Genomic DNA, 26083 nt, shown 5'->3' on the forward strand with positions numbered 1-26083 from the left:
TGAATATTTTGTGCCCACTTTATCATACAATCTTTAACTAATTCTGTTTCTGAGTCCAATTCAATTAAAACATTATATATCCTCTTTATATGTGCACGATTTAAATCTCTAATTTGTTTTACTAAATTTTCATCTGTAATTGTGATGCCAACCTTCTGATCCAACTTCCACCTAGCTTTCAATTGAGTATATTGAAACCAAGAGTAACATGTTTTCTTGTCTTAACTCCTCTAATGATTTAAGTTGCCAATCATTCCCTTCCAATCTAAGTAATTCCTTATAGGGAAACATATCCAAACTCACTCCCATAGATACGCCTTCTATCGTGTGTCCAGGAATTCCCCAAATCGGTATTTTATAATTTATCTTATAATAATACTTTTTCCAGACACGCAAGAAGGCACTTCTAAGAATATGAGATTTAAAAGCCCTATCCACCTTCTTATCATAAAGCAAATATGCATGCCATCCATATACCAAATCCCAACCCTCAAGGTGAAGTATTCTCTTATTAGTTAAATTAAGCCAATCGCTAACCCATGTCAAGGCCACCGCATCATAATACAGTTTCAAATTCGGCGCCTTGAGTCCCCCTCTTTCCCTAGCATCTTGTAAAATCTTAAATTTAACTCTTGGTTTTTCCCCCGCCCAAATAAATTTATTAATAACCTTCTGCCATTCATCAAGGTTGGCATCCTTTTTCAATATAGGTATCATTTGAAACAAAAAGAGAAACTTTGGCAGAACATTCATTTTAACAACTGCGGTTCTTCCCAATAAAGATAATTGTAATTTTTTCCAATTATTTAAATCCCTTTGTACCTTCAACCATAATGTTTCATAATTATTCTTATATAATTTTACATTTGAAGCTGCAATATACACTCCTAAATACTTAACCTTTTTTACTATTTCAAAACCTTAGTTTAACATTTCCCTTTCACTCATAGATATATTCTTAGATAATATCTTAGTCTTATTACTATTCACCTTAAACCCAGAAACCTTACCATACTGAGTTATAATTTCCATCAAATCTATAACAGACTGTATCGGTTGAGATACTGTCACTGAACTTTTAGGAGGATATATGCATACAATTTTCTGGGCTTTTATGGCTGCTTGGCATAAGAACATTTTATTATTATTGTGTTCAACTCATGTATCTTAATGTTTGTTTTTAATCTGGCTCTATTTTTTTAGGTGTTTTAATCCTGTTAATCCATGGTAGAGATATAAATCACTAACAGCCATCCATAAATTATAAGGCTAGCATTATAAGTCTAGTAAAATTCTAAAAAGATAAAAATACAACCACTTGCTTAGGTTTCTCAGATACAATTGTTGTGCTGCTGTTTAAATTTTATCATGGGAAGAATTACTTAAATTTAAAGAATTTGCAGCAGGCACTATAACACTAATTTTAGAATGAGCAAATTTACCGTAAGTAGTGCACCTCTCTATTCAAAATATCGTAAGCACATGAATAATCTCCATAAAAAGGAGTGGAGACAATGTAATGTCAGTGCTTGGTGTTGCATTATTTGTGATGCTTCTTTATTTTCCTCTTGATATATTTGCTGAAGGCCTCAACAGATGGCAGCAACTAGCCAACTCTGGCTGATCTGAGAAAATGAAATAGGACTGGCCTGGTTATTACTTGAGCAAGAAAATCTTATTAGAATGTTGAAAAAGAGAATAAAGGTAAACCTGTACTGTTGCCAAGAAAACTACATGGATGTGACCATGTTTAAACAGGAGGTTGGACTAGAAGGCCTTTAATGTCCCTGCTGACCCTATGATTCTATGTAATTATCTTTTTTTCATTATGCAAGAAGTAGATACTTTCTTGGGAGCAAATATTTTTAAACAAGTATCACAATAATTATAATTCAGTTTTTAAGTTTAGCATATTTATGATTCTGATATTTGAAGACATCTTTTCAGAAATATTTTAAATTAAAAACTTGGGTTTTATAAGCATTGGGTATACTCAGCAATACTCTAGAGAAAACCATTTCTCCATTTCACTGCTAAACTAGTTCAGATGGACTGGAACTAGATGGACCTTCTAAACTCAATAGAAAATAAGTGTTCAGATATTATGGGGTGTGCAAATATAATATATTTGTATATATTCTGAGTTTTCTTCTGGAAGTACATGATTACCTAAGACCCTTTGAGTTCATATACATACTTATTGAAATTGTTTAGAAAGGAAACATTAGAAAGGAAAACTCTGCAGTAGCCTACTTAAAACTCCTTCAAGGGTCTGCTCATAGTTAGCTGTTTTTACCTGTTGAGAAACATGAGAAAGCTGAGCTTCCTGTAGAGTGGTACCTTGTAAAGATGCTATTTGTGGAGATGTTGATGAATTGTTATTACTGGTTTTGAGGACCTCTTCCATAATCAATCTATAATATATCAAAGATACACAATATGCATAATTAGTTAAAAGAAATTGATACCTTTTCAAAGTATATCTAACATATTCAGCTATGTTTACTGTGAAATATAAATAGGATATGGTTGTTGTGATTCAGGGTCAGCCTGTGGGTTCGGCAGTTGGGTCGGATGACTCAGATGAGGGGGAGGAGGGGGGTGTTGAAGAACTTGCTGATGATGGCTTTGAGGCTCCGCAGAGCCCCCAGCCAGGCCCCTCTCACCTGGTGGAGACCCAGCTGTGTGAGCCTGACAGCGTGGATGAAGATGACCCACAGCTGGCCCTGTTCAAGGACGCCCGACGCAGGAGGCAGTCAAGTAGGAGTAAACAGAGGAAGGCAATGGGGCTTCTCGGAAGGAGGGAGAGAGAAGCCACGCCCTGAACTCTTTATAAAGGACTTGTGTGGGGAGGGCTGGTTTGCTGAAAGCAACCGCTCAGATAGTGTTTCAAAGCTCCGGTATCTTGGTTCGTGTTGTTTGTTTTTGTAATAAATTTGGCAGACGTATTCCAGCCTCTTGCCGTCTGTAAAGGGGTTGCCTTTTCTGCAAGGCCGGTAGCAGGCTGGTACAGAACAATGGTGTCAATAATAATATAGATGATTCAAGGATATGAACTTGGCTGAACTGCATAGTGAAACGAATGGAACTTACAGAAATACAAGTACTTTAAAGCTATAAACTTATACATATTAAATGGGAATAAAATCCATTACACTCAGTACGTCTGAACAAAAAGTATAGGATTATATACTTTCAACTTTCACTTTCACTGCTGCTATAACTTTCTAGGCAGGGCTTTCCAACCAATGGTACGGGTACCACCTGTGGTACATTGGCACCTGGCAGGTGATACGCAACCATCCTAGAAAAGTGGTGGCGGGGGAGGGGAATGAGCTGAACCGGTGACAGCACTGCACAAGCCTGAGCAAGAGATGGCTGGAGCTGCAGGGCTGTCAGGACTCAGCGGAAGCGCCAGTGCTGCTTTCCAGCTGATCGGCGCTTCTTTGGGGCTGTCAAGGTTCAGCGGAAGCAGCAGGATCAGCACCAGGCTCCTGCTGGAGCTCGGCGCTGATCCTGCTGCTTCTGCTGAGCCCTGAAGAAGCACAAATCAGCTGGAAAGCAGCACTGATCCTGGTGCTTCTGCTGAGCCCAGAAGCGCCGATCAGCTGGAATGTTGCAGCATCTCCAGGGTCTCCTGATTTACATTCAGATGCTTGGCAACTGATTCATATTTATGATGGTCACGGTGTCCCAGGGTCATGTAGTGACCAAAACCTGCTGCAACCACCCAGCAGATTGTGTGTGTGTGTGTGTGTGGGGAATAAAAACCAAGCAACCCCCCCCCACACTCACAATCCTCAATAGAAATGCTCACAATGAAAACCTCGGACAGAGTGCCGCCGGGCAGGCAGGCGTCTTGCTTGGCTGTGGCTTGGGGGGCACTTTTTCAGTGCCATTGTAACTTTGAACAGTCACTAAGTGAACTGTTGTAAGTCGAGGACTACCTGTACTTCATCACTTTTTTCCTTTTTTGGGGGGGGGGTCATCAAGTTTTTGATACCTTGCTAGGTGACTGGTGGTACTTGGATATTGCCATATCCTAAAAGTGGTACAATGAGTGAAAAGGTTGAAAAGCCCTGTTCTAGGCTTTCAAAATATGTAATGCATTTCCACTGAGCCAGATGGGCCAGTTTCCAGAATTTAAGGTAATGTTTCTTTTAAAATATTTTATAGGTTCTTACTGTAAAGTGTTACAATTAGATATTCCTAATTGTTCAGATGTTCAGGACTGACTTTTTCTCATATATGTTCTAATAATTTTCACTGGATGCATAAACTATTTATATTATAAAAATATCAGAGTATGTACCAAAATATATTGAGTATCCCTACCACTTGATATTAGAGGTAGTCCTTGTTTAATGACACTAATCGGGATGGGAAACTCAAGAGAGCCGTAGTAGTGCAGTGGTTAGAATGCAGTAGTGCAGGCTAACTCTCTGCTCAATCCAGGAGTTCGATTCTGAGTGGTTCAAGGTTGACTCAGCCTTCCATCCTTCTGAGGTCAGATTGTTGGGGGCAATAGGCTGACTCTGTAAACTGCTTAGAGAGGGCTGTAAAGCACTGCTATTGCTATTTTCTTGTTTCCTCCAGGGAAAAGGAATAAAATAAAGAAGTTAGTTTTTATCTTTGTATGCTTTAAAACAGGGGTGTCAAACTGCCGGCCCACGGGCCGGATGCGTCATGAAGAAACCGCACCCACCCCATTGCCGGCAATGGGGGAAAAGTTCCGATATGTTGCGAGTTTGACATGTAAGCTTTAGAACTTTCTGCATCTGTATTGTACCTGCAGCATAGTTAAGTACTATTGCCTGCACTACGGTATACAGTGTTTAAATAAAGATACCCCCAAAGCATTCAAGCTGATTTACCAGCTCTAAGCATGTTACAAAATAATTCAAGCAGTTGCAAAAACTTGCCTGACAAACTGAAAACAAAATATTTTCAATGGAAATGTGACTCACTGATCTTTTCCTGCTGAATTCAACCACAGGAGCTTAGTCTTGAAAGTATGCTGAGTATAAAAAGTCAACCCTCAGAAGATTCCATTCTCAACAACCACCACAAAATTCTTCAATTGATATCAGATAGTGGACATAAAGTGATGGCTAACTGTATACCAGTCCCTTATTTTTCAGAACAATACTTTTTATTCCAACAGTAGAATCATTCCATCAATATTATTTCCAATTTTTATACTTTGAAAATTTGCAAGGCTATGCAACATTACAAAAAAGGTATACATATCCTCCTCTGCAAAAACAAACAAAACCTAGGAGAAAGGCCTCTAAAATTCCTCAGATAAGATAAATATGTAGAAAAAAACCTTAAGTTGAAAGAAGAAACAAATGGAATATATGAAAAAGAAGAATGCATAATCATAAAAAGGATCCAGGTGAATATGTTATTTCCTGATTGGCACTGAACTACAATTTAAAAATGGTTTTCAGAGAATATTGGGAATAAGGGATGATAACGAGTAAGTTGTTTAATCTATCAGCTATAAGATTGTGTTTTTAAAAAAGCCACTTTCAGCTCTCCAACATGATTCAGCACAATTATTGTATATCTATGCAAGACATATGATTGAAATAGACTATCAAGAGCTGATTTCCATGTCTTCTTAATGTACATCAAGTCTTCATAAGATGTGCTTGCAGTTAAGAAGGTAGATAATGTGTTTAAAGTGCATATTCTAAGACAGGCATTGTTGAGAGTCTGGAAGAAGTATAGACATAAGCTAGACTACAAGATGCCGTTGTGGGCAATCCCGAAACATGCAATAGAAAACATAAATGTTGGCTTCAAACATGATGTGACTACGTATAAGGAGATCTTAAGCTTGGAAAGGAACGTCTGGTGTTTGAAGCCCTACAATCTCTTGCGAGATGAGAAGATCGTTCAAACTTGGTTTCAATATAGTCAATTACGTGCCAGGTGGAAAGAAGATCAGAAAATTGGTTTCTCAATGACTGATGAAAATTTGATAAAGCAAATTAGAAACCAGGGTCCAGCACATATCAAACGGATTTATCTTGCATTGATAGATATTGACTCAGAAACAGAACTTGTTAAAGACTGTATGATAAAATGGGCCCAGAATATTCAAGAAGTTATTACAATGGACACGTGGGAAAAGATCTGGGTGAGGAACGTAAAATTTACGCAAGCCCAAAACCTAAGAGAGAACTTTTATAAAATGTTTTATAGATGGCATTTAGATCCTAAAAAGCTTGCAAGTATGTATCCGAATTATCAACCTAAATGTTGGAGATGTGGTGGCGAAGATGCAACGTATTTTCATATATGGTGGACCTGCAAAAAGGTTAAGGCTTTTTGGATAAAAATTTGGTGGAATATGCAGAAGATCTTCAAGCAAAGGATAAAGTTTTGTCCGCAATTGTTTTTATTGGGTATAATTACAGACGCTACTGTTGTGGACATTAAGTTGATGTTGAATTTAATCACAGCAGCAAGACTCTTAATAGGTCAATATTGGAAGAAGGAGGAACTGCCGACTATAGAAGAATGGACTCTTAAAGTTTCTGACCTGGCGGAAATGGCAAAGATTTCGGCTTATTTGAAGGATCATTCGCAAGAACGTTATATTATGGAGTGGAAAAAGTGGATTGATTATATCCAGAACAAATATGGGACTAAAAAGTTTCACTTAGCATTTGAATAAGTTTTCTTTTCTTTTTTTTTCTTTCTTTTTCTCTTTTTTATGTAATATTAGTATTGCTTGTAGTCATTTTATTTGAGCTAGAGTGCGATAGACGTAATAGTTTATTGTTGTTAGCATATGGATGTTTATGATTGTTTTTATACCTTGTACTTAGCTCTGGGAAGTCGGGGGGGGGGAATGGGGGGGTGGGATAGGGAGGGTTAGGTAGGGGTGGGTGGAGGGAGGGGGGGATTGTTAAAGATAAAATGTACTGTAAAACTATTCAATTAAAAAAAAGATGTGCTTGCAGTAATTAATGATTTATGAACATGAGCTTTCAATCAAGGTAGTCAAAAGTACAAAACTCTGCTATATTACTTATTGCTTTTTTCTCCAGTTTAGAGACTCCACAGTAACCTGGAGGTTCAGCTCTTATATTCAATGTGCAAGTTAGAAGGCTGTGTCAATGGAGGATAACTTCAGGGAATCTTGAAAGAAGGTACAACAGGTACACTAAGCAGGATCACATTGTATTTACAATATTTTGCTGCCAGCACCACTTGTACTTTTCTAATTCTGTAGTTTTCCAGTCTGGTGATCCTAAACAAGAGATTCAGTCAAGGTGGACTTGGCTTTCCTGAAAATTAGCTGATCCATCATTTCCAATTTCAATGTGCAGCAGCTAAAGAATACTGATGATATTATAGAGTCCATTCTCTATTTAACAATGAGATACAACATGCCTGGCCAATACTCAGTAAGAACTTATAATGAATTTATTCCAGAGAACACATTAATGTAATAGAATGGTAATGGAAGGAGATACCTTCACAGGAAAAACATGTGACGGGTTTCCTAAACAATTTGAAAACAATGTATGTGCCCTTATTATAAACAGCAAATTCAAATTTTAAATTACTGCTGCCACCAGTATTTGTAAAACAAGGTTTTGAAAAACTAGTATAGTTTACAGTTTGAAATGATATCACCCAAATCAAAGTCTTCTATAGAATGAGATAGACAGTTTAAGTGACATGAAAAACTAGCATCATTATAGAATACTACAGATTGCTGGATTTATATTTTAGAAGGTTAAAGCTATGACAACATATGATCTTATTTTTAATTCCTTGTATCACTTTACTATCAATAAAAGGATGAACCATAGATTAGATCAGAACAGACTCCAGGCAACATAGTACATTCTGCACTCAGTAATGTAATTATCATGTTATGTCTTACATTCTATCTTTCAATAAATATTTTCATCCAAGGAAAGACATGTTAGAGGAGCCAAGAAAAAAGAATAGGGAAAATAGTGCCACAACATTTCTATTAAGATTCAACTTTGGATTTAGCCATCTAAAAATAAAATGGCAGTTATAAAAATGTATTATGATTTTTATTTATATTCATATAAGTCTTTCGTTGTAAACAATTTGAGAAGAGCCAAAGTTTTTAACTGGAGCCACATAGTACAAGAATCAAATTTATTTCCTTAATTAGTAAGAAAAGGAACTGCCGTTCCGTTTTTCCACCAAACTAAAAAAAAACACAAAAAAACCCACTACTACCTGACAGTAAAATTAGTCTGTACTGTACTGTACATGAAATTTAGTTTGGTACAGACTACGCATTACATATGTAAACAGTTCCAGCAGTAGATATTGATGAATTAAAGGTACTACATAATTATTATTTGTAACAAAGATATTTTACATTCCAGAGGTATAAGATGCACACTTAGCCTATTATGCTCCAGTATTCTGTAAATATTCTTGCAATTATTGTCACAACAATCCAATTAACAATAGAAAGACAAACTGAAACTTCATTTCAGTCATCGACCATTTGAAGTACATTCAAGAAAACAACAGAATCCTAATCTTAACAAGAATTATTGGCATCCATTTGTGTGCAAACCTTATGCATAATATAGCAAAAAATGTGCTACTTTTGAGAAATAAACTTACCTTGTTTAACAGCAAATAAAAATTATCAAAGTGCCCCAGACATTTAGGTAAAAAAGGGGTAATCAGCTGGTGGCGAATGTTCTCAGAACTGGCAGTATACTGTGTAGAAAAACATGAGCTATGGTACCCATGTCACAGGGGCACTATCAGCTTGTGTGTGTGTGTGTGGGGGGGGTTTCCCTATATTTCCCTTCCAGGACAGCTGTGCAGAGAACATTACGCTGAGCTAAAGGTAAGGCTCTCCTGGATTTGGGAACTGTGAGATAAGTAAAAAGCTGGTTTAGGGACTATAATGTAGTTATTAGCTTATATTAGGAAACAAAGCAGCAATTTCAGTTTGACCTACTATTTTAAGATCTTTTGTCTTAGTAATAATATAGCTTGATCTGACTCTAAGGTTGAGCCAATTTTTTTGGATCACTATTTCCCAGGAAGATTTGTAGTAGTTTGACAATATTAGATGGGTCAGTTCACTGGGATTGTTGCATAGTTTTAACTACGGTATTAAGATATTTATACAGAAAATCTACTGGCTCCTACTTCCTGTCAAAATACTGCATTTGGAACCAGCAGTTAACTTGGAAGATACTATTTAGAAATTTGGTTTGAATCCTTTCTAAGGCCATCATACTGTCATATGGTCCTAAATAAGTTCCATGTAGCAACAGTGCTCGAGCTTTAGCTGCTAACAATTTAATTGCAGCAATAAGTTTGTAAAGCTGATGCAGATTTCTGTGTTTTGAGGATATGTAGTCCAGGTAGATGTCTATAGAGATTGTCAATCATCTAGGTCAATAGGTTGTCCTCAAGGTGCTTTTTCCAAAAACCAACTTCCTTGGGGATTTTTTTCTTTGAAAACACTTTGCTTCTCATCCAAGAAGCTTCTTCAGTTCTACTTTTCTGCTTTCTGAAAATTGAAAAACTATTCCTAGATATCTAAAAATCAATGGACTGCCTACCTAAGTTACAGCTTCTCTGTTTTCTGCATTTTTTAATAAAAAATAAGAATCTTAGTCTTGGTGTTATTTATTTTTTGTTGCTCCTCAATACATATGTGATTTCAAAGCTCTTTTAAGGCCAATGGAGGTTAATGACAGAATTATAATAAATTCATATATCTTTGGGATATAATTTAGAAGTATATAAAATATAGTTATTAAATGGAGAACAAAGGAGTCTATATAGCAGTTGAATAAAACTAGAGCCACTACACATCCCTAACTCCCTTCCTTATGTGTATTTCTTTTATGACATATCCTTGACTACTGCACGTAACCTTCAAAATCATATTTTCATGCACTTTAATGAGGAGCAAGAGTAGACATTTGTCAACTGTGGTATTTTTTTAACTTATTATACCATAATGTACTTCTAGATTTTATGCTGGAAACTGACTTGAAATTGATAAATGCTGCATAGACGAATTATCCTACATTATGGGTATTCTTTTCTACTAGATGTTACAGTACCAAGGCATGATCTAATGTTGATGGTTCTGTTCCAAACACAGCGTGTTTATCCCTCAAAAAGTCTTCAAATTCAAACTACAGATAGCCCTTGACGTATGACCACAACTGAGCCCAAAATCTCCATTACTAAGCAAGACAGTTGTTAAATGAGTTTTGCTCCATTTTATAACCTTTTCTGACACTGTTGTTAAGCAAATCCCTGCAGTTGTTAGATGAACCATACAATTGTTAAATGAATCTGGCTTCCCCCATTCACTTTGTTTGTCAAAAGCTAGCTGGAAAGGTTACAAATGGTGCTGAGCTTGTCGATCAGAAGGTCGGCAGTTTGGCGGGTCGAATCCCGAGTGCCGCGTAACAGAGTGAGCGCCTGTTACTCGTCCCAGCTTCTGCCAACCTAGCAGTTCGAAAGCATGTAAAAATGCAAGTAGAAAAATAGGGACCACTACGATGGGAAGGTTAACAGCGTTCCGTGCGCCTTTGGCGTCTAGTTATGCTGGCCACATGACCACGGAGACGTCCTCGGACAAGCGCTGGCTCTTCGACTTTGAAATGGAGATGAGCACCGGCCCCTAGAGTTGGAAACGACTAGCACGCATGTGCGGGGGAACCTTTACCTTTACCTTTTAACTCATAAATACATGTAAGCTGCCAAGTGCCTGAATTTTGATCATGTGACCATAGGGAGGCTGTAACGGCCATAAATGTGAAAACTGATCATAAGATACGTTTTTCAGATATTGTAACTCTGGTCATTAAACAAATGGTTGTTCAGAACCACCTATAATCAATTACCTTCTCCTATAGATGTGTGGCATACATTCTGCTAATCTGATTTAGCAAACTGATTGGGCAATAGTTAGCTGGATAATTTCCTTTGCCCTTCTTATATACTGTGTTACAATAGACAAGCCCCATCCTTTGATATCATGGCTGAACAATCTATTGCTGTGAAAAGTGAAACTAACATTGGGATCAACCATTCTAAATTATTTTTTATTACTTCATATGGAATTGAATCTGAGCCTAGGACTTAATTAACAACAGTTTTCCCTCATTTTCTCTGATTGATATACCATATATTTCCTTGTTTCTTTTCACACACACACACACACACACACATATAGTACTATCAATCACTTAAAATAATTATAATTAATAATTAACAGTATTTGCATTTAGCAAGCATTGATTACTTATTGTTAAAATCATATTAATTATAAAAGAGCTTAATGCAACATTCAACAACCAATTTTGGCACTAAGCAATCTTAATTTTTTCTGAGAGAATAATCCTATACTAAAGGAAGCATTACTAAAAAAGCCCTAATGTGAGTTTAGAGGGCATAATTGAATAAGGGCCTGGAGCAGCGGTGTCAAACTGTTGGCCCACAGGCCAGTTAATCATATGGAGATCACGCCCACCAAAAGCTCCAGCAATGCAAAAAAAGTCATGACATGTCACATGACACAGTGAGTTTGACACCCGTGGCCTGGAGTGATGATTGTAGAACCTGAATCAACATATAGAAAATAGGAATAAGCTACAGAGGAGGTTTGTGGCTTGAAAAACTTTATAGGTGAAATCTTAAAAGCACACAGTGCTGAGCATAATGGATTTATTTTAGAGTAAATGTACATTAAGTGCATTGTGAATATGCTTTAATTACTTGCTTTTCTTAATAAAAATTGATTCTAAGATAACAAATTTTCAGAAACTCCTAATAATTGCCGCTATTTTCCAATAACATTAAATTACATTCATATTACTATGACTCTTATTTTTATATAATGTTTTTCTCTATGATATATACTTATATTCCTTAAAGTATACTTATTGCAAGCTATAAAACTAGGAACAGAATATTTACTTAAATTACCTGCACTTTAAATATTTCATTGTCTGCTAAAATTTAGACAATATGTCCCCATTGACATAATTATCTCCATAATTAAATGGAGATATAATGCAATAATAGAATCCTAGTTTCTTACTGTTTTAATATGTTATTTTCAGATGCTTTATTCCAGTAATGACTTTCTGAATATCAGTCATTCAAAGCAATAAATGTATATTTAAACACTAGCTTTCCAGTAACACTGACAAATAATGTAATTTATTTTAAGTCAATTATTAATATTATGAAGTCATGGAACTTTGGTTTTTACGTAACAGCACTGAGATTATTGTATGCACAAAGATGGAAAGATTCGGCATTTACTACAATAGGGGAATAGTTGAAGATGACAGAACTTGTTGAGATGATAAAATGACTTATTTGATCAGAGAAAAGATAATATATACATTCATTGCTCACTGGAAACCTCTTTTAGCCTTTTTGCATTAAAGAAAAAAATGAACTTATGATTTAAGATTTTGATTAGACAAAATAGACTATAGAAAGATTATGTTGTAACCATTGAATAAGAGGTAAATTTATAATTGCATTTATAATTGTTACAAAGATCAGAAGCTACTACTTTGAATCTTTTCTCTTTTTCTTTTACTTTGTTTCTTTTTTGCACTTAGCTTTCTCTTTAATTTTTTTCTTATGTTAATACGGTGGTTTTTTTTAAAAAAAGTCTTTAATAAAATTATACAAAAAATGCCTACTATGCAAAATAATTTTCATTCCCAACATATAGATGATAGGCAAGAATAAGTTCAATATAGCATGGCTTGATCCAAACCATGCAGTTAATTTATAAGAGGATGAGAGTTTCTGTTTTGCATCATACATTATTATCGAAGACCAATTTTTATAATTGTTTTATATGTGGGGGCATCTCTATTACACTTATTCAGAGTTGCTTATTCTTTGGTGTTTTAGTAGAACAATAGTGTGAGATCATAAACAATTTAAACTAAAATCTTATATGTTAAAAGAAATTTAGTGAATTGGAAAAATGTACATCATTCGGCCATTACTGTTAAAATTATTCTGTGTGGTTTCATAACTCTTATTAACCAAAGGTCTAAGCATTCAGAAAATAGCTTCCACTTTTTATATCACTTTTTGATACAGCAAATAATTTGAATAATAACATCTATTATCCTTAGTCTACCTACATGTTTTAATAATGTTAATCTAGTATTAGTTGCCAATGCAAATGATATTCTAGAAAGGTAAAAATGAATTAGAGTTCTTGAGTAATTGTAGCAGCTTAAAAGATACTTCTTTAAAATAATTTATTAATTTATTTATAAAATTTATTGGCCGCCCATCTTACCACAAGGGAACTTATGCTAACTTGTATCTGTACATATCAATAATAGATGTCATATCATGTAAGAATTTTTACTGCATTTGAAAAATTGTGCTTAAGTACTAATTTGTTGCATAAGAATACTGACTGATTGTCTGATTTTATGCCACCAAATCTGTTGTTGTTATTTGGTGACCACATAGATAGACTTTCTCCAGGATGGTATTTCTGCACCTTTTAGTCTCCAGTAGTGGAATCATCACCATTATAGTGAAGTCCACTCATTTTGCTGCAGAACATCCTCTTCTCTTTTCTTCCATCCTTCCCAAAATTCTGCTTCTAATTATGTTGATAATCTTTTTAATTTTCTTATTGGTTTCCTGTTTCACAATGGCAAAATATCTTTCTCTTTATTTTCAGTTTAAAAAGTGGTTTAATCTTTGAACATGTATGATTATTTTAACAGAATGTAAATAGGTATAATAGAGACTATTAGGAAAAACCCTCCTTTTATTTTAGAATATTTTGATAGTGCTCCTTTAAAACACTAAGCCAATATTATAGCATGCATTTAATAGAAATAATTAACAACTCACTTTTAAAATTGACAAAAAAATTTTTTTGATAACAACTCAATAAAGATAGACCTGCAGGAGACATCTATGCTCAAAATGCAAAAAAGGAGCTAATACAGAAATGTACCATTTTTTCTTAAGTGTTCTAATTGTAACCATTTGCATATATTGAAAAACACAATTTGTTATTCATATTTTAGGCGCATTCATCTTTTTTATTTATTTTATGAGTTTGGAATTCTGTTTTCAATATAAAAAAACCCTGTTCTGCTCACAAAACACACACACACTTAAATAAAACTGAGACTAAAAATAAAAACAAGAAAAACCTTGATTGCATTTTTAACTGACCCTGAGAGCTACACTGAAATATTCATTGAACGGTTATAATAAAAAGATTTTAAATAAAACAATTTGCAATAATTTATTTAAAGATTAAATAAAAATCTGAAAAAATAAGACTCCACCTGGTACCAACAAGTGTCAGTTTGTATCAGGCAAATCTCTTTGGGAAGGACTTCTGGGGGAAATGATTAAGCAAGCCTTCTTTCTCTCTTCCTCATGAAATGTGTAGCAAACTTTTTTTAAAAACAAGGAAAGTGTAACAGCCAAATTAACAGAGCCAGATCAATTCCAGGGAAGACCAGTTATAAGGTAGACTACTGTAGAAGAGCAGAACATCATTGGTTGTCACCTATACCTCAATTCATTCAAACATACTACCCATACTGGACAATGACATTGCACTTTCTCAGGTACTGGATGGCAGGACTGTACTTGCATGCAGACAACCAACCAGCCATCCTGAAGCTGATTTTCACAAGTAGTCAGAAACAGGAAAATAATACTGATGAGGTAACCAGACCCTGCACTCTGCAGATGCCTACTTGCCCCCTCATTTATAGTAACAGCATCATCATAAGTTTCAATAACTTCACACACAAGGTTAGCAGTGCCTTCACACACTCTTCCTCCATCTGCCAGCAATGCCCTTCTGAATGCTACATAGGACAATTTGCACAAAATAATTAATAGACATAGATTTCACATCAGACTACCAGCATTTCAACCTGAGATTTTAATCATTACAGATTTGGGGGTGGGTGGGTAACTCTTTCTGAAACAAATAAAAGTCCCCAGTACAACTGAATGAGAGAGACAGCTGAGCTCACCTACATTAAAAGGTTTCAGGCCATCTCAAAGGTCCCAATATAATGTAACTCAGTATAATTACTGATAGAGCATGTGTAATCTATCCTATATGTCATCTCTCTCCCTCCTCTTCACTCCCAAGTCTAATTTACCGTAAATCATATATTAATCTATGCCTATGTTAAATTGAGTTGTAGTTCACTAAATCAAATGCCTTTTAGCAGAAAACGGCCCTACAAGACTCCGGGTTTCGAGCTACCATAGACTAAAACGATTCTCTTCTCAAGAGAATTTTAAGGTATAGTGTAAACATTATTGATTCTGGCACTTGAAAATCTGCTGGAATTGGGGAATAAAATTCTACCTAAGCCCAGTATTTGCACTGGCACCAACTACCAGTGTGGCGGAGTATCCAGGAAGCCCGCTGACGACTTCTGTGACATTTGCTGGCTCTAAAAAGTACTCCTATCCCCTGGCGTCGGCACATGTTAAAAGCTGGCTCTGCCTGTGAAGCCAACGACCGGAGGAGAGTAAGCGGTGTAAAATGACTGCAGACTGAGCCCCAGCGAGTAGCGAGAGGTTAGGCAAGCCTTGCCCTTGTTTTGGGGGCACCATAATCTTTTGGACTGATAAACCACGGCAAGAAGGTAGGATGTCAGCGGGCGAGCCCTGGTGCTTGTGCAACAGCTGGGGACACCAACGCGGCGCAGCGCTGACTTCCCTCCCGCCAAATTCCAACCGCCTCCAAAACTTTCCTCCCCCCCCCCCACCGCGTCTCGTGCCTTTTTAAGCGCGCGTGCCCTGGAAGGGGTCGCCCAACGCCTACTCTCCCCGGACTTTGCTCAGCCCCGCTTCTCTCCCCGCCCCCCCCTCTCTCTCTCCTGGCTCTCCCTTCCTTCCTCTTCCCGCTCGCGCTCGCTGGTTCCAGTCGCGTCCGATCCGCTTCGCGCTCTAAATTGAGTCGCTTGGCCGTCGCGCCCGCTTTTACCTCAGAGGCTTTCCGGGCTTCACCTCGATTTCGCGTTGCCCAGAGGGAATTGCCCTTAACGCCTCAAGAAACCAGACCCACCGGTACTTGTCAGCATTACCAAACTAATCCCCGCCAGGGGGACGCTACTCTGCGGTTACTCTTGGTGGGCGGGTTGTGACTATAGAGTGCGCCGGAGGCCAGTGCTAGAGTTGGCTACCGCCTGATAACAATAGAGTTTCTCTTTTCCCATGGTCTCTAACCACAGCCTCGAATCAGAGAGTTGCACGTCTGTGGGCGCTAGAGCGGCAAAGCGATGGGTATACTTGAGGCCTTCGGAGTCTGGTTTTGTACCTTTCCGTGCCTTTTTATTGCGAGCGAAGTACCGCTAAGTCTACATGCATAGGATCGTATCATTGTGTTACTTAAGTATACTCAGAAGTGACTTCAAATAAGCAACTTTAGGATTGTAATCTTGGCCTGTGTCTCACAAGAGCAGAGTATTAGGTAAAATATTTACAGACGCAGCGGCTAAGCCAGGAGTAGGCAACCTCGGCTCTTTTATGGCTCATGGACTTCAACTCCCAGAATTCCTGAGTCAGCTATGCTGACTCAGGAATTCTGGGAGTTGAAGTCCATGAGCCATAAAAGAGCCGAGGTTGCCTACCCCTGGGCTAAGCGAACAACAAAACAATTCAAACACAGGTGTGTATTTAAAACAGCTTGATCAATTCTACTCCAGACTTTACGTTCGGGCTGTGAATTTAAAGTTGAGAGCTGATAGTGCACATCTTTTCTGTGCAATGGGAGGAAAAGAGAGAAAAGTTTGGACCTAAAAATCTGTTCTTTTCATCTTGAATTCAGATATTTTGCTTTCACAAAAAATTACTGAAGGGAGGCGGCTTTTCGGTTGGACATACATTCGAAATATTGAGAATTTGTGCACCGTCACAAAATGATTGCCTATTCACCAATTAACCTCTGTGTTGGCTGTGGCTAAAAAAAAGGCGGGCTTACAGGACACTAGAAATAGTTCCTCAATAACGTGATGAAATGACATCCATTGGGTCATGAAGAATTGGAATGGATCGAATAACGAAGTGAGATTTCTCATCGCTTTCTTTTATTAACTGAAGTTATCTTGGCATTTCTTCTCAGCAGTCACTATTTTTATATGGGTTTTAGCTGCGTTCTTGTAAATATATTAGAGGAGGAGTCTTCAAACGTGGCCCTTTTATGACTTCTGGACTTCAATTCCCAGAATTCCTCAGCTAGTGTGCCTGGATGAGGAATTCTGGGAGCTGAAGTCCACAAGTCATAAAAGTGCCAAGTTTGAAGACCCCTGTAAACTGGTACCATTGTTTTGCAGCATGCCTATGAACCATAGAATTTTAAAACAAAATACCTCAATGTTTCCTTAACATGGTACAGTGTATGGTGCAATTAAAAATCTCTTGCACGTGCTATATCCTCGCCTGTTTCGAGAACACCACATTGCTTTACAATAGGATATCTCTGAAGCACATTGCTCCCAAAGTAGTTTCAGTACTGTAGTTCATTCTAGGGTGGTGTTCTTGTTTATTGCCAGTAGCGATAGAAATCTAAATGCACTTTGTAGGCATGAGTGCTTTAGTTGGGATATGGGCTGTAAAAATCCAGTAGGCCACTAGGTGATCACAAATTCTTGATTACTTTCCTGAGATTGAGATGTGAGTTTCAGCCTGAGTGATAGAAATTTCTGCTTTTCTGCTTTTCAGAATGCAAACCTTTAGGACATTTTAGGAACTATTTAGGAATACTTTTAAGTTTAAGTTGAGTTGGCATTTTTAGTGTTTTTTTAAAATATTGGAAGATTGCTCTGTTGCTCTTTAATTTTTTAAAATAATTTCATTATAATAGTTCACTTCAGAGACTTTGCCAAAAATCAGCTTAATGTTTCAAATAAGTCCTGTAATGATTGGAATTAGACTAGGATCAGTGAGATGCAAATAACATTCAATCACAGAAACTCACTAGATAATTTGGCCAACTATCTCACCATTCAATTTACTTTATAGGGGTGTGCAGAATTAATTGGACAACTGCAGACTTCGCCAACTGGAGTTAAAGTTGGATGTAAATCTAAGGAACAAAATAATATCCAACAGGCTTTGAAGAAAACATGGGATAGAAGGTTAATGATATAATAAAAACAGACAGGCATCATTATTTATTAACACAAGACAAGAAAGACACAATCAATGCATTAATGGAACACTGTCCAGCCAGATGTTAAAATCTTTTTAAAAGTATATCTAAAACCTAATTTCAAATAAATAAAAAAGACTTTTTACATAATTACAGTGTTGTGATTTGAATCTGACAATGGTAAACGTATTGACATAAAAAAGCAAAAAATGATTAAAGACAATGATCTATTGTTGTTTTTACAATCATATCTCCATCACAGTTAAGCTTGGCCCATCATTGCTAAACTGCACAATAAAAAATTGAAAAGCAAACATATTTAACTAAAAAAGCCTATCTTTGAAAAAAATGTGAAATATGGTTTTGTAATTTCTGTTCAGGGTAGTAAGTTCATTCTTAGGAATAAGTGTTCTAATTGCTTCATATCAATATATTTTAGTAATTGAAAAATGTGGATTCAGAGGATTTTTGGTAGTGAAACTGCATTCATGGGATAGTACTGCTAGAAGAATTTAGGAAGGCAATTCTATTACTACCAACACCCCATAAACCTCTTAAAAGCAAAATGTGAAAGAAACATATTATGAGAATTGCAGGGTATTCATAGATCTCCCCCACTTCCACTGTTGTTGGAATTTAATCTTGGGTTTATGAAAACAGCAGTCCTTCCATTTGCAGAAGGAATACTTTGATCCAAGCCATTATATTTTAAATTAATTATTACCTGAGCTAATAAAATCCAAAAAGCCAAGGTTGAAAATGCTGGCTCTAACCTCTTTGGATATATGAAAAAGTATTACCATACAATGATTATGTGGAATGGGAGGGAAAAGGACAAGCTAACTCCAGAACCTACAGAGAAATACATCCTTATTGTGTTTCATGTGGAATCTGTAATGTCTGATGGAGAACACAGAATAGCATACCCAAAGCCACACTGAGCAAATCAGTGTCAGAACCCCCATAAAGAGAGCACTGATTCTACAATCATTCCTTTGGAATCTCAGCCATTTGTATAAATTATTGAAAGGCAAATATGTATGTAACTGAAGAGGTCTCAGGGTTAAAGAGTAACATGGAAATCCTCAGTGTATTAATTATAAATCTTTGGAGAAAGTATATTAAAATCTCACATTAACAGGGAAGAAATAAAATACTTAACAATTAGCTCAAAGAGAAAAATGATATATTTGAAGTTAATGTTGAAAACAAAACTTGAAGTATTTCAAATTAGAAGGTCTGTAATACTATTTTCAAATGATTTTCTATACTACACATTGTGAATCTATATTAAATGCAATAGGAATCTAAATGTAGAAAAGACTACTACAACCATGGATAGAGAACTAGGCTCTGGTTTCTTTCAGTAGGATGTTAAAAGTGTATTTGTTATAAAAATTGAGACCTCTTAAGAGCCACATTGGAGTGAATAAATAAAGGCTGGAATACACAGAACATTTATATGCTGAAGGCCTTCTGTTCCCATGTGGAGTGCCAGCAACTGTTTTATGTGTGTTTGTTTTCCAAACTATTGCAAACTACAAGTTAAAACAACTTCAGCATGGAGCGCATTTTAATTTACATAGCAGCACCACACTGTGGAAATACTGATAATGCAAAATATTCAAACCGTCTCCGTTAAGAACCAGTAGTTAATATTTCAACGATTTGAAGTAATGAACCTCCCTCCACCCTGTACTATTTTTGCCGTAATTCTTCAATTCAAGGTATATTGAACAACGTATGTATAAGAAGCTAATTGTGAATATTTTGTTAATATATTTAAAAGTTTTCTGTCTAAATATCTATACGTCAAGCCATTAAAAAAAACAAGCTTTTGAAAGTTTGTACAGAAAGGTTTTCAAGTATACATTTGGAATTTGTCTTAAGGAATAAGTTGCCAGAGCTACACTTAATATAGCTGCTGTAGATGAGGATTTAATTCAGGTTTATATTTATATCTCTTTTAAAAATGTCTAAAAATGCTAACTTTGTTACAGGGAAGGTAAACAGACATTATTAAAATATTCTAAGTATTTACACAATAGGCCACAAATGGCCCAAGGAAGTTTGTCACCATTTCTAGTATCCGCTTTCTGTGTTATTTTAACAAACTTCTTAAGGAGAAACAACGAGAAGATTCTAAAGTGTAATCAGAACAAAAATAATGGTCTAAATAGAAATATTGTTTTTCCTACCAGCTTATTGGAGATGGGGTTGCAGACCATTTTCAAACAATGGCTATTCCAGCACATTTTAAGGCATCTATTGTCATCAATTCTTTGAAGGCTGAAACTGATCAGCTATTTTGAATGGGAAAATCACAACTTGCCAATCTTGCTGATTCAAGGACATTCTGCAAAAGCCCATGATTTGCAGTACAGTAATGAATCCCACCCAGAAACTAGCACATCAAAGTAATGGTAGGAATTTTCTTTTAAATGAATTGTTACTGTGCACAGTTGAGGAACAAAATATGTCTTAAGATCATGAATTGAGTGATTCTGGTTAACAAGTGTTTGCTTACAAAAACCATTTTAGTAGGCTTTACAAATTCTATTCAACATTCCAAAGTCACAGAATTGCTTCTGACTTTTTAAAATGCTTGTAAAGCTGATGAATGTCAGCCTCTTTATAAACATGTGCATTGAAAATGTTAAGTTTCTACACGCTATGTCATACCTGACCAGCAATAAAATAAGAGAAGCCTAATAGTCTAATTGCATTCCTCACATTAATTGCCTAACCATAATTTATTTAAGGACTTTGTTAAATTCATAATTATTTGAATCAGTTTTCTAAATAATTGAATTATGCATACTAATATTTACATATTTAAAATCGAGGCAAATTCTTTTTAAATTCATGAGATAAGCTATATGAATGATACTTCTGTTGAATATTGAGTGTGGTTATGGCACAATTTTAAGTAAACATGATCCCTATCAACACAGTACTACAGAATTAAGCTAACAGTTTTAAAGTACACTGTTTACAGAGGGTATACATAAGACTTACATAACCAGATTCTTACAGATTTGTATTTTAACTAAATAAATCATCCCTCATAGAATTCTAAATCAGTGTTAGAAAAAGTACAAATATATACAACAATTGAAAATGTTAACACTACAATAAAGGCCCTAATAATTGGTGTTTGTTTTTCATGAGGGACTATTTTTCATTGCCTGTAAAGCTATCATCTTAGTTCCCTGGTTGCCATCTTTTGTCTTGATCAGTCCAGCTTGCAGTCAGTCCAGTAAGATGGAGAGAAAAGGAATCAAAACAGCATTGTCCAGCTTCACAACTATCATCACTAATTTTTCTGTCACCTGCTTTTGTTTCCACCGTCATTCCTAGTCCTAGCTCAGATTGTAGGATAGTCTCAGTCCCACATTTCCAAAATTACATGTTGTATGCTACATATATGGGATCCAGTTGGTCAGCCAAGAAACTATCACGGAGATGCATCCGCTGCTTCTCTCCTCTGGAATTGATGGGTATCACCCCAGGATCAACCACCACCACAACTCCTACAATCAGATAATGTTCTTCCAGGACCACATTGGTAACCAAAGGGACTAAATCAAGAGCTTCCTGCTCACAGCCACACAACTCCACAACCACTACAAGTAAATTGGTCCATGTGAATACAGCACTGAAAGAAAAATAAGAAATCCAGAGTTTATTACACACATTTACAGGAATGAGTGAGATTTCTATTTTATAAGACAATGCTAATATGTTTAAATACTTCAATTTTAAACTGAAAGACCCTCTGTCAAAAAAAAAACCCTTAGGTCAATGTTTTATGCATTCTGAAATGACCACTTGGAACAGGTCTAGTACAGTAATATACTCACTTTAAAATATATAAATCGCTTCATGCATTAGTTTACAATAAATAGTTAATAAGTAAACTGAATTACAAATAGGAATATGATGAAGTATAATGCAAAATTTTAAGCTATAGTTATATAATTATGAAATAGCACTGAATAGTTTGTTACTGTTCTCATATCAGTAATGAAATGAAAACAGGCTATTATTCCAAACTCTAAATATGCTCAATTTAATATTTTTTCAAAACACAGATGTGAGTGCTCAGGGTCCAGATTGTTCTGAATTTACAACTACAATCAGTAACTTTGTTTTCCTATTGCTACATCCTTGCTAAACAATGTAGTATTTCCCCAAAAGGAATATATTGCATAAAACTGTACCATTCTGCAATGCTCCTGTGCATTCGAGAAATGGAAGTTTCTATATCAATTGGATGATAACGCAATCCACGTAATTCCAGAGTTTCGTCCAGTGCCCCAACGACATACAATGCATCATGGCGTTCTAAGGAGCATATTGTACATTAATATATATAGATATATGCAGATTCTTTTAAAAAGAATAAATATTAACTTTTCCTAAATGTTTAAAAATATATGGGGGATTAATTCTCAAAACTACAGGTAGTTCTCGACTTACAACCATTTGTTTAGTGAACTTTTGAAGGTGCAACAGCACTGAAAAAAGTGACTTAGAACCATTTTTCACACTTATAACGATTGCACTATCTCCATGGTCGCAGCATGAGACTTGGCAATTGGTTCATATTTATGGTAGTTGCAGTGGCCTGGGAATCACATGATCACCTTTTGCAGCCTTCTGACAAGCAAAATCAATGGGGAAGCCAGATTCACTTAACAACTGTGTTACTGGTCCTCCAACAACGGCATGCCAACAAACAGCTGATTTTGCCACCAAAGCTGGTTTTTTGCTGGTGTGCTCCCCAAATTTGAACAGAGCAATTAGGAATGACCTAAGATGACCCTTGGACAATCATGTACCTACTTGGGTAGAATCTCAACAGTTGCAATTCTGGGTAGGAGCAGCTGAAGAGCTGGATCTCTCTTTTCTTTTCAGCTATTTATTGGTTTATTTTTATTTTTTAATTTTGATTTTTATCTTTAACTATTAATTAACTGGTTGAATGCTGACTTAATCTAACCCCTTGGGGATTTTAATGTGAATTTTTTGCATCTTTTTATTGCTTTATTTTGGAATTGTGAATTACTTTCACTGTTCCTGTATGGAAGACGATAGCAATTTCCTTGGTAATGAAAACTATCTGATTTGATTTACATTTACACAGATTTTTCAATACAAGGACTTTGCACTCTATTAATTTTTAAAAGGTCTTTTTTTTAACTTCTGATGAGACAGACTATAGATAATGACTGTGGTGGTTTATGGTTGATCAGAAGGCAATTTGGTCTTTTTGCATGTGAAATACAATAGTGGGTTGTTAACAGAGAGATTTAAATTTTAACTGTGCTTTTGACCTGTTAACTATCTTTTTTATATACTAGATAGATGCCAAGTCAAATTGCTTGGATAAACAGTTGTAGAAGTTTATAAACTGTGGGCCTGTTTTGCAAGGGGGGAAGGAAGCTATTATTCTTGAAATATATCGGTATTCAACTAGAGGGGACAATCTGTGGGTATGTTTGTCTTTTTCTACACATTTTTTTCTATGTCTTGTTTAGTTTTGCTTTGTTCTTGTATTCCTCCCCCCACCCCGTTTAGACTCTGTATTTTAATGTTATCAATAAAATAAAAAACTTATTAAAAAACTGTTACTAATTTAACAACTGCAATGATTCACTTAAGAACTATGGCAAGAAAGGTTGTAAAATGGGACAAAACTCACTTAACAACTGTCTCACTTAGCAACAGCAATTTTGGGCTCAATTGTGGTCTTAAGTCGAGGACCACCTGTCTAGCAATTCTCCTCTACATTCCAACAGGCATGACAGCAACTATCATGCTAGTAGAAAAATTCCCACTAGCTACTCTTGAATCTAAAAAAGTACTCAAGGAACATGCACTAAAATATATATATTCACGTTGATTTGTGGGAAACTGTTCTAACAGCTTTTCTTGTAACATTAACTTCATGTTCATGTCATCAGTAAAAATGGACATTGTCTAAAGAAAAGAAGTTTGTCCTACCTCCACTGGCAGCTGTGAGTTCAGTCCGTCGAACAAAGCCAAGGTATCCCGTTCGTGCCCAGAGAGTTTGAGCAGCATCACCAAAGCTCAGGCGGGTATTGAAATGATCTGCTTGGAGGGTTTCATTATCATAGATGGTATAGTATCCACTAGCAGTGTGAGGACTATTCACCCAGATCTATGAAGGTGATAAAACACAAATCTTCTATTTCTTTTTTTTTATTTTGTCTTTTCTGAATTACAGTGTAGGAGTGCAATTACAGTGTAATCATCTGTGCACTATATTCTTTTCTATTAGATATTACTATGCATATTGGGTACATATCGGGAGCATAAAGATTGGTTGGATTAAATATAATTTTGTAAAGTAGCAATAGCAATAGCACATACCTCTCCAAGGTGTGAATCACCAACAGGTCCTTTGGTCTCAGGATTAACAATTATCACTTTGACTCCAGGCAATATCTGAGAGAAGGAAGTGGAAAGGGGGGGAGATATTGGCATCTGTATTATACTAACTAAACAGTTTAAACAAGTCTGTCTTTTCAACTTCTTGGGGATATGACTTATCCCTTCATTACAAACAACTGTGTATTTTATAGCCTAAAAACATTTCCAACTTTGACATTTCTGCTGATTCAATTTAGCTCAAGCAATTGCTCCAATTTCTCCACTTCCATCAGAGCTATCTAGATCTAACCTGAGTTATATTCTTAAATTATTTTAGCATTACTGCCCATCTCCAACTCCACCTATTGTCTTAAGAAGGCCAGACACAAGAAACAGTACTTCAAACTCATTACTTAACAAAGGAAAAATTAGTATTTTAAATGGCCATTAGGGAAGAACCTATAATATATCTGTAGAAAGGAAGGGTTTTTTGTCCTACACAGGAGTTGTACACCCCAAATCACAAATGCTGACTGAATTCTATTATTTCCTTACTTTGCGTTACATGCAAATGATTCACAAAGATTCACAAACTGATGTATTATTACCTTGCCTGATTCGGAGAGTAAGAGGCTCTGGGGAGCACCTCTTTCAACTAGCCGCACCCTGGAGATAGATTTAAAAATTTAACACAATCATATAGTTGTAAGAACCTTCATTACAAGATACTTAAATTACTCTTTAATATTCTGAACATAACACTAATAACACTAAAGAGAAAGGATTTTTCTTCCATTTTGTTTCAATTCATATCACCACAGAATAATCAATTACATTCCTATATATCTATCTGTCTATCTATCTATCCATCCATCCCACCTTTATTATTGTTTATAAATAACTCAAAGTGGCAAATATATCTAATATTTCTTCCTCCTCCTATTTTCCCTACAATACCCTGTTGAAGTGGGTTAGGTTGAGAGAAGGGGATTGGCCCAAAGTTCAAATCAACTACTATTTTTGAACAACTACTTTTATCTTAGTATAAATTATTTTTGTTACCTGATTTGCTCAATGCACCCACAACTAATTTACATCCAAATGCATTCAACTTTGAAGTTCTTAGTAATGTCATGACTCAAGAAATTAAAAACCCAAGGATGATCATTCCAAATAGCATTGACAAAATCCCTTCAATCTCTCCATTTGCTTGGCTGATAGTTGGATATTAGCAAGATAAAGGCAGATTTAGCTGAAGAACATTTGCACTATGTACATCTGGTAAGTTCTTTGGATAAATAATATAAGTAAATACTGGCATTCTCTGGAAATGTCCTTTTTTATACCCTTTTTTAATCTTGTTAAATTTATGTTTTTCTTTATTAATTCTTTATTAATTGGTATTTCATTCTAGGATCTCCTTATAAATACAGTATTTTTCTTTATGTCTCAGCATATGACTGTGCTATCAGCTATCCAAAGTCACTTGAC

At 35.9% G+C, this 26083-nt stretch overlaps 2 protein-coding genes across 7 annotated transcripts in view; both read right to left on the reverse strand.

Annotated features, from left to right (window-relative positions):
• Positions 1-16237, reverse strand: part of ATF1 (activating transcription factor 1) — a 51182-nt gene extending 34945 nt beyond the window's left edge. For 2 of the 5 annotated variants that reach the window (XM_081318793.1, XM_081318791.1), the window contains exons 1-2: positions 16028-16172; positions 2297-2414 (exon numbers count right to left, since the gene is read on the reverse strand). In XM_081318793.1, coding sequence (XP_081174919.1) covers positions 2297-2407 — 111 coding nt within the window. In that variant the 5' untranslated portion in view covers positions 2408-2414; positions 16028-16172. Of the gene's footprint in view, positions 1-2253; positions 2415-4335; positions 4591-16027 lie in introns of those variants that run through there. The other 3 variants (XM_081318792.1, XM_081318794.1, XM_081318795.1) reach the window with 3 other exon arrangements.
• Positions 16238-18200: 1963 nt separating this feature from the next.
• The window catches only part of DIP2B (disco interacting protein 2 homolog B), a 182497-nt gene continuing 174614 nt past the window's right edge, over positions 18201-26083 (reverse strand). For both annotated transcript variants that reach the window (XM_081318790.1, XM_081318789.1), the window contains 5 exons: positions 25201-25258; positions 24593-24667; positions 24203-24380; positions 22417-22540; positions 18201-21851 (listed from right to left, as the gene is read on the reverse strand). In XM_081318790.1, coding sequence (XP_081174916.1) covers positions 21599-21851; positions 22417-22540; positions 24203-24380; positions 24593-24667; positions 25201-25258 — 688 coding nt within the window. In that variant the 3' untranslated portion in view covers positions 18201-21598. The remainder of the gene's footprint in view (positions 21852-22416; positions 22541-24202; positions 24381-24592; positions 24668-25200; positions 25259-26083) is intronic.

This window comes from Vipera berus, assembly GCF_964194415.1.
Source record: "Vipera berus genome assembly, chromosome: 2".
NCBI lineage: Eukaryota > Metazoa > Chordata > Lepidosauria > Squamata > Viperidae > Vipera > Vipera berus.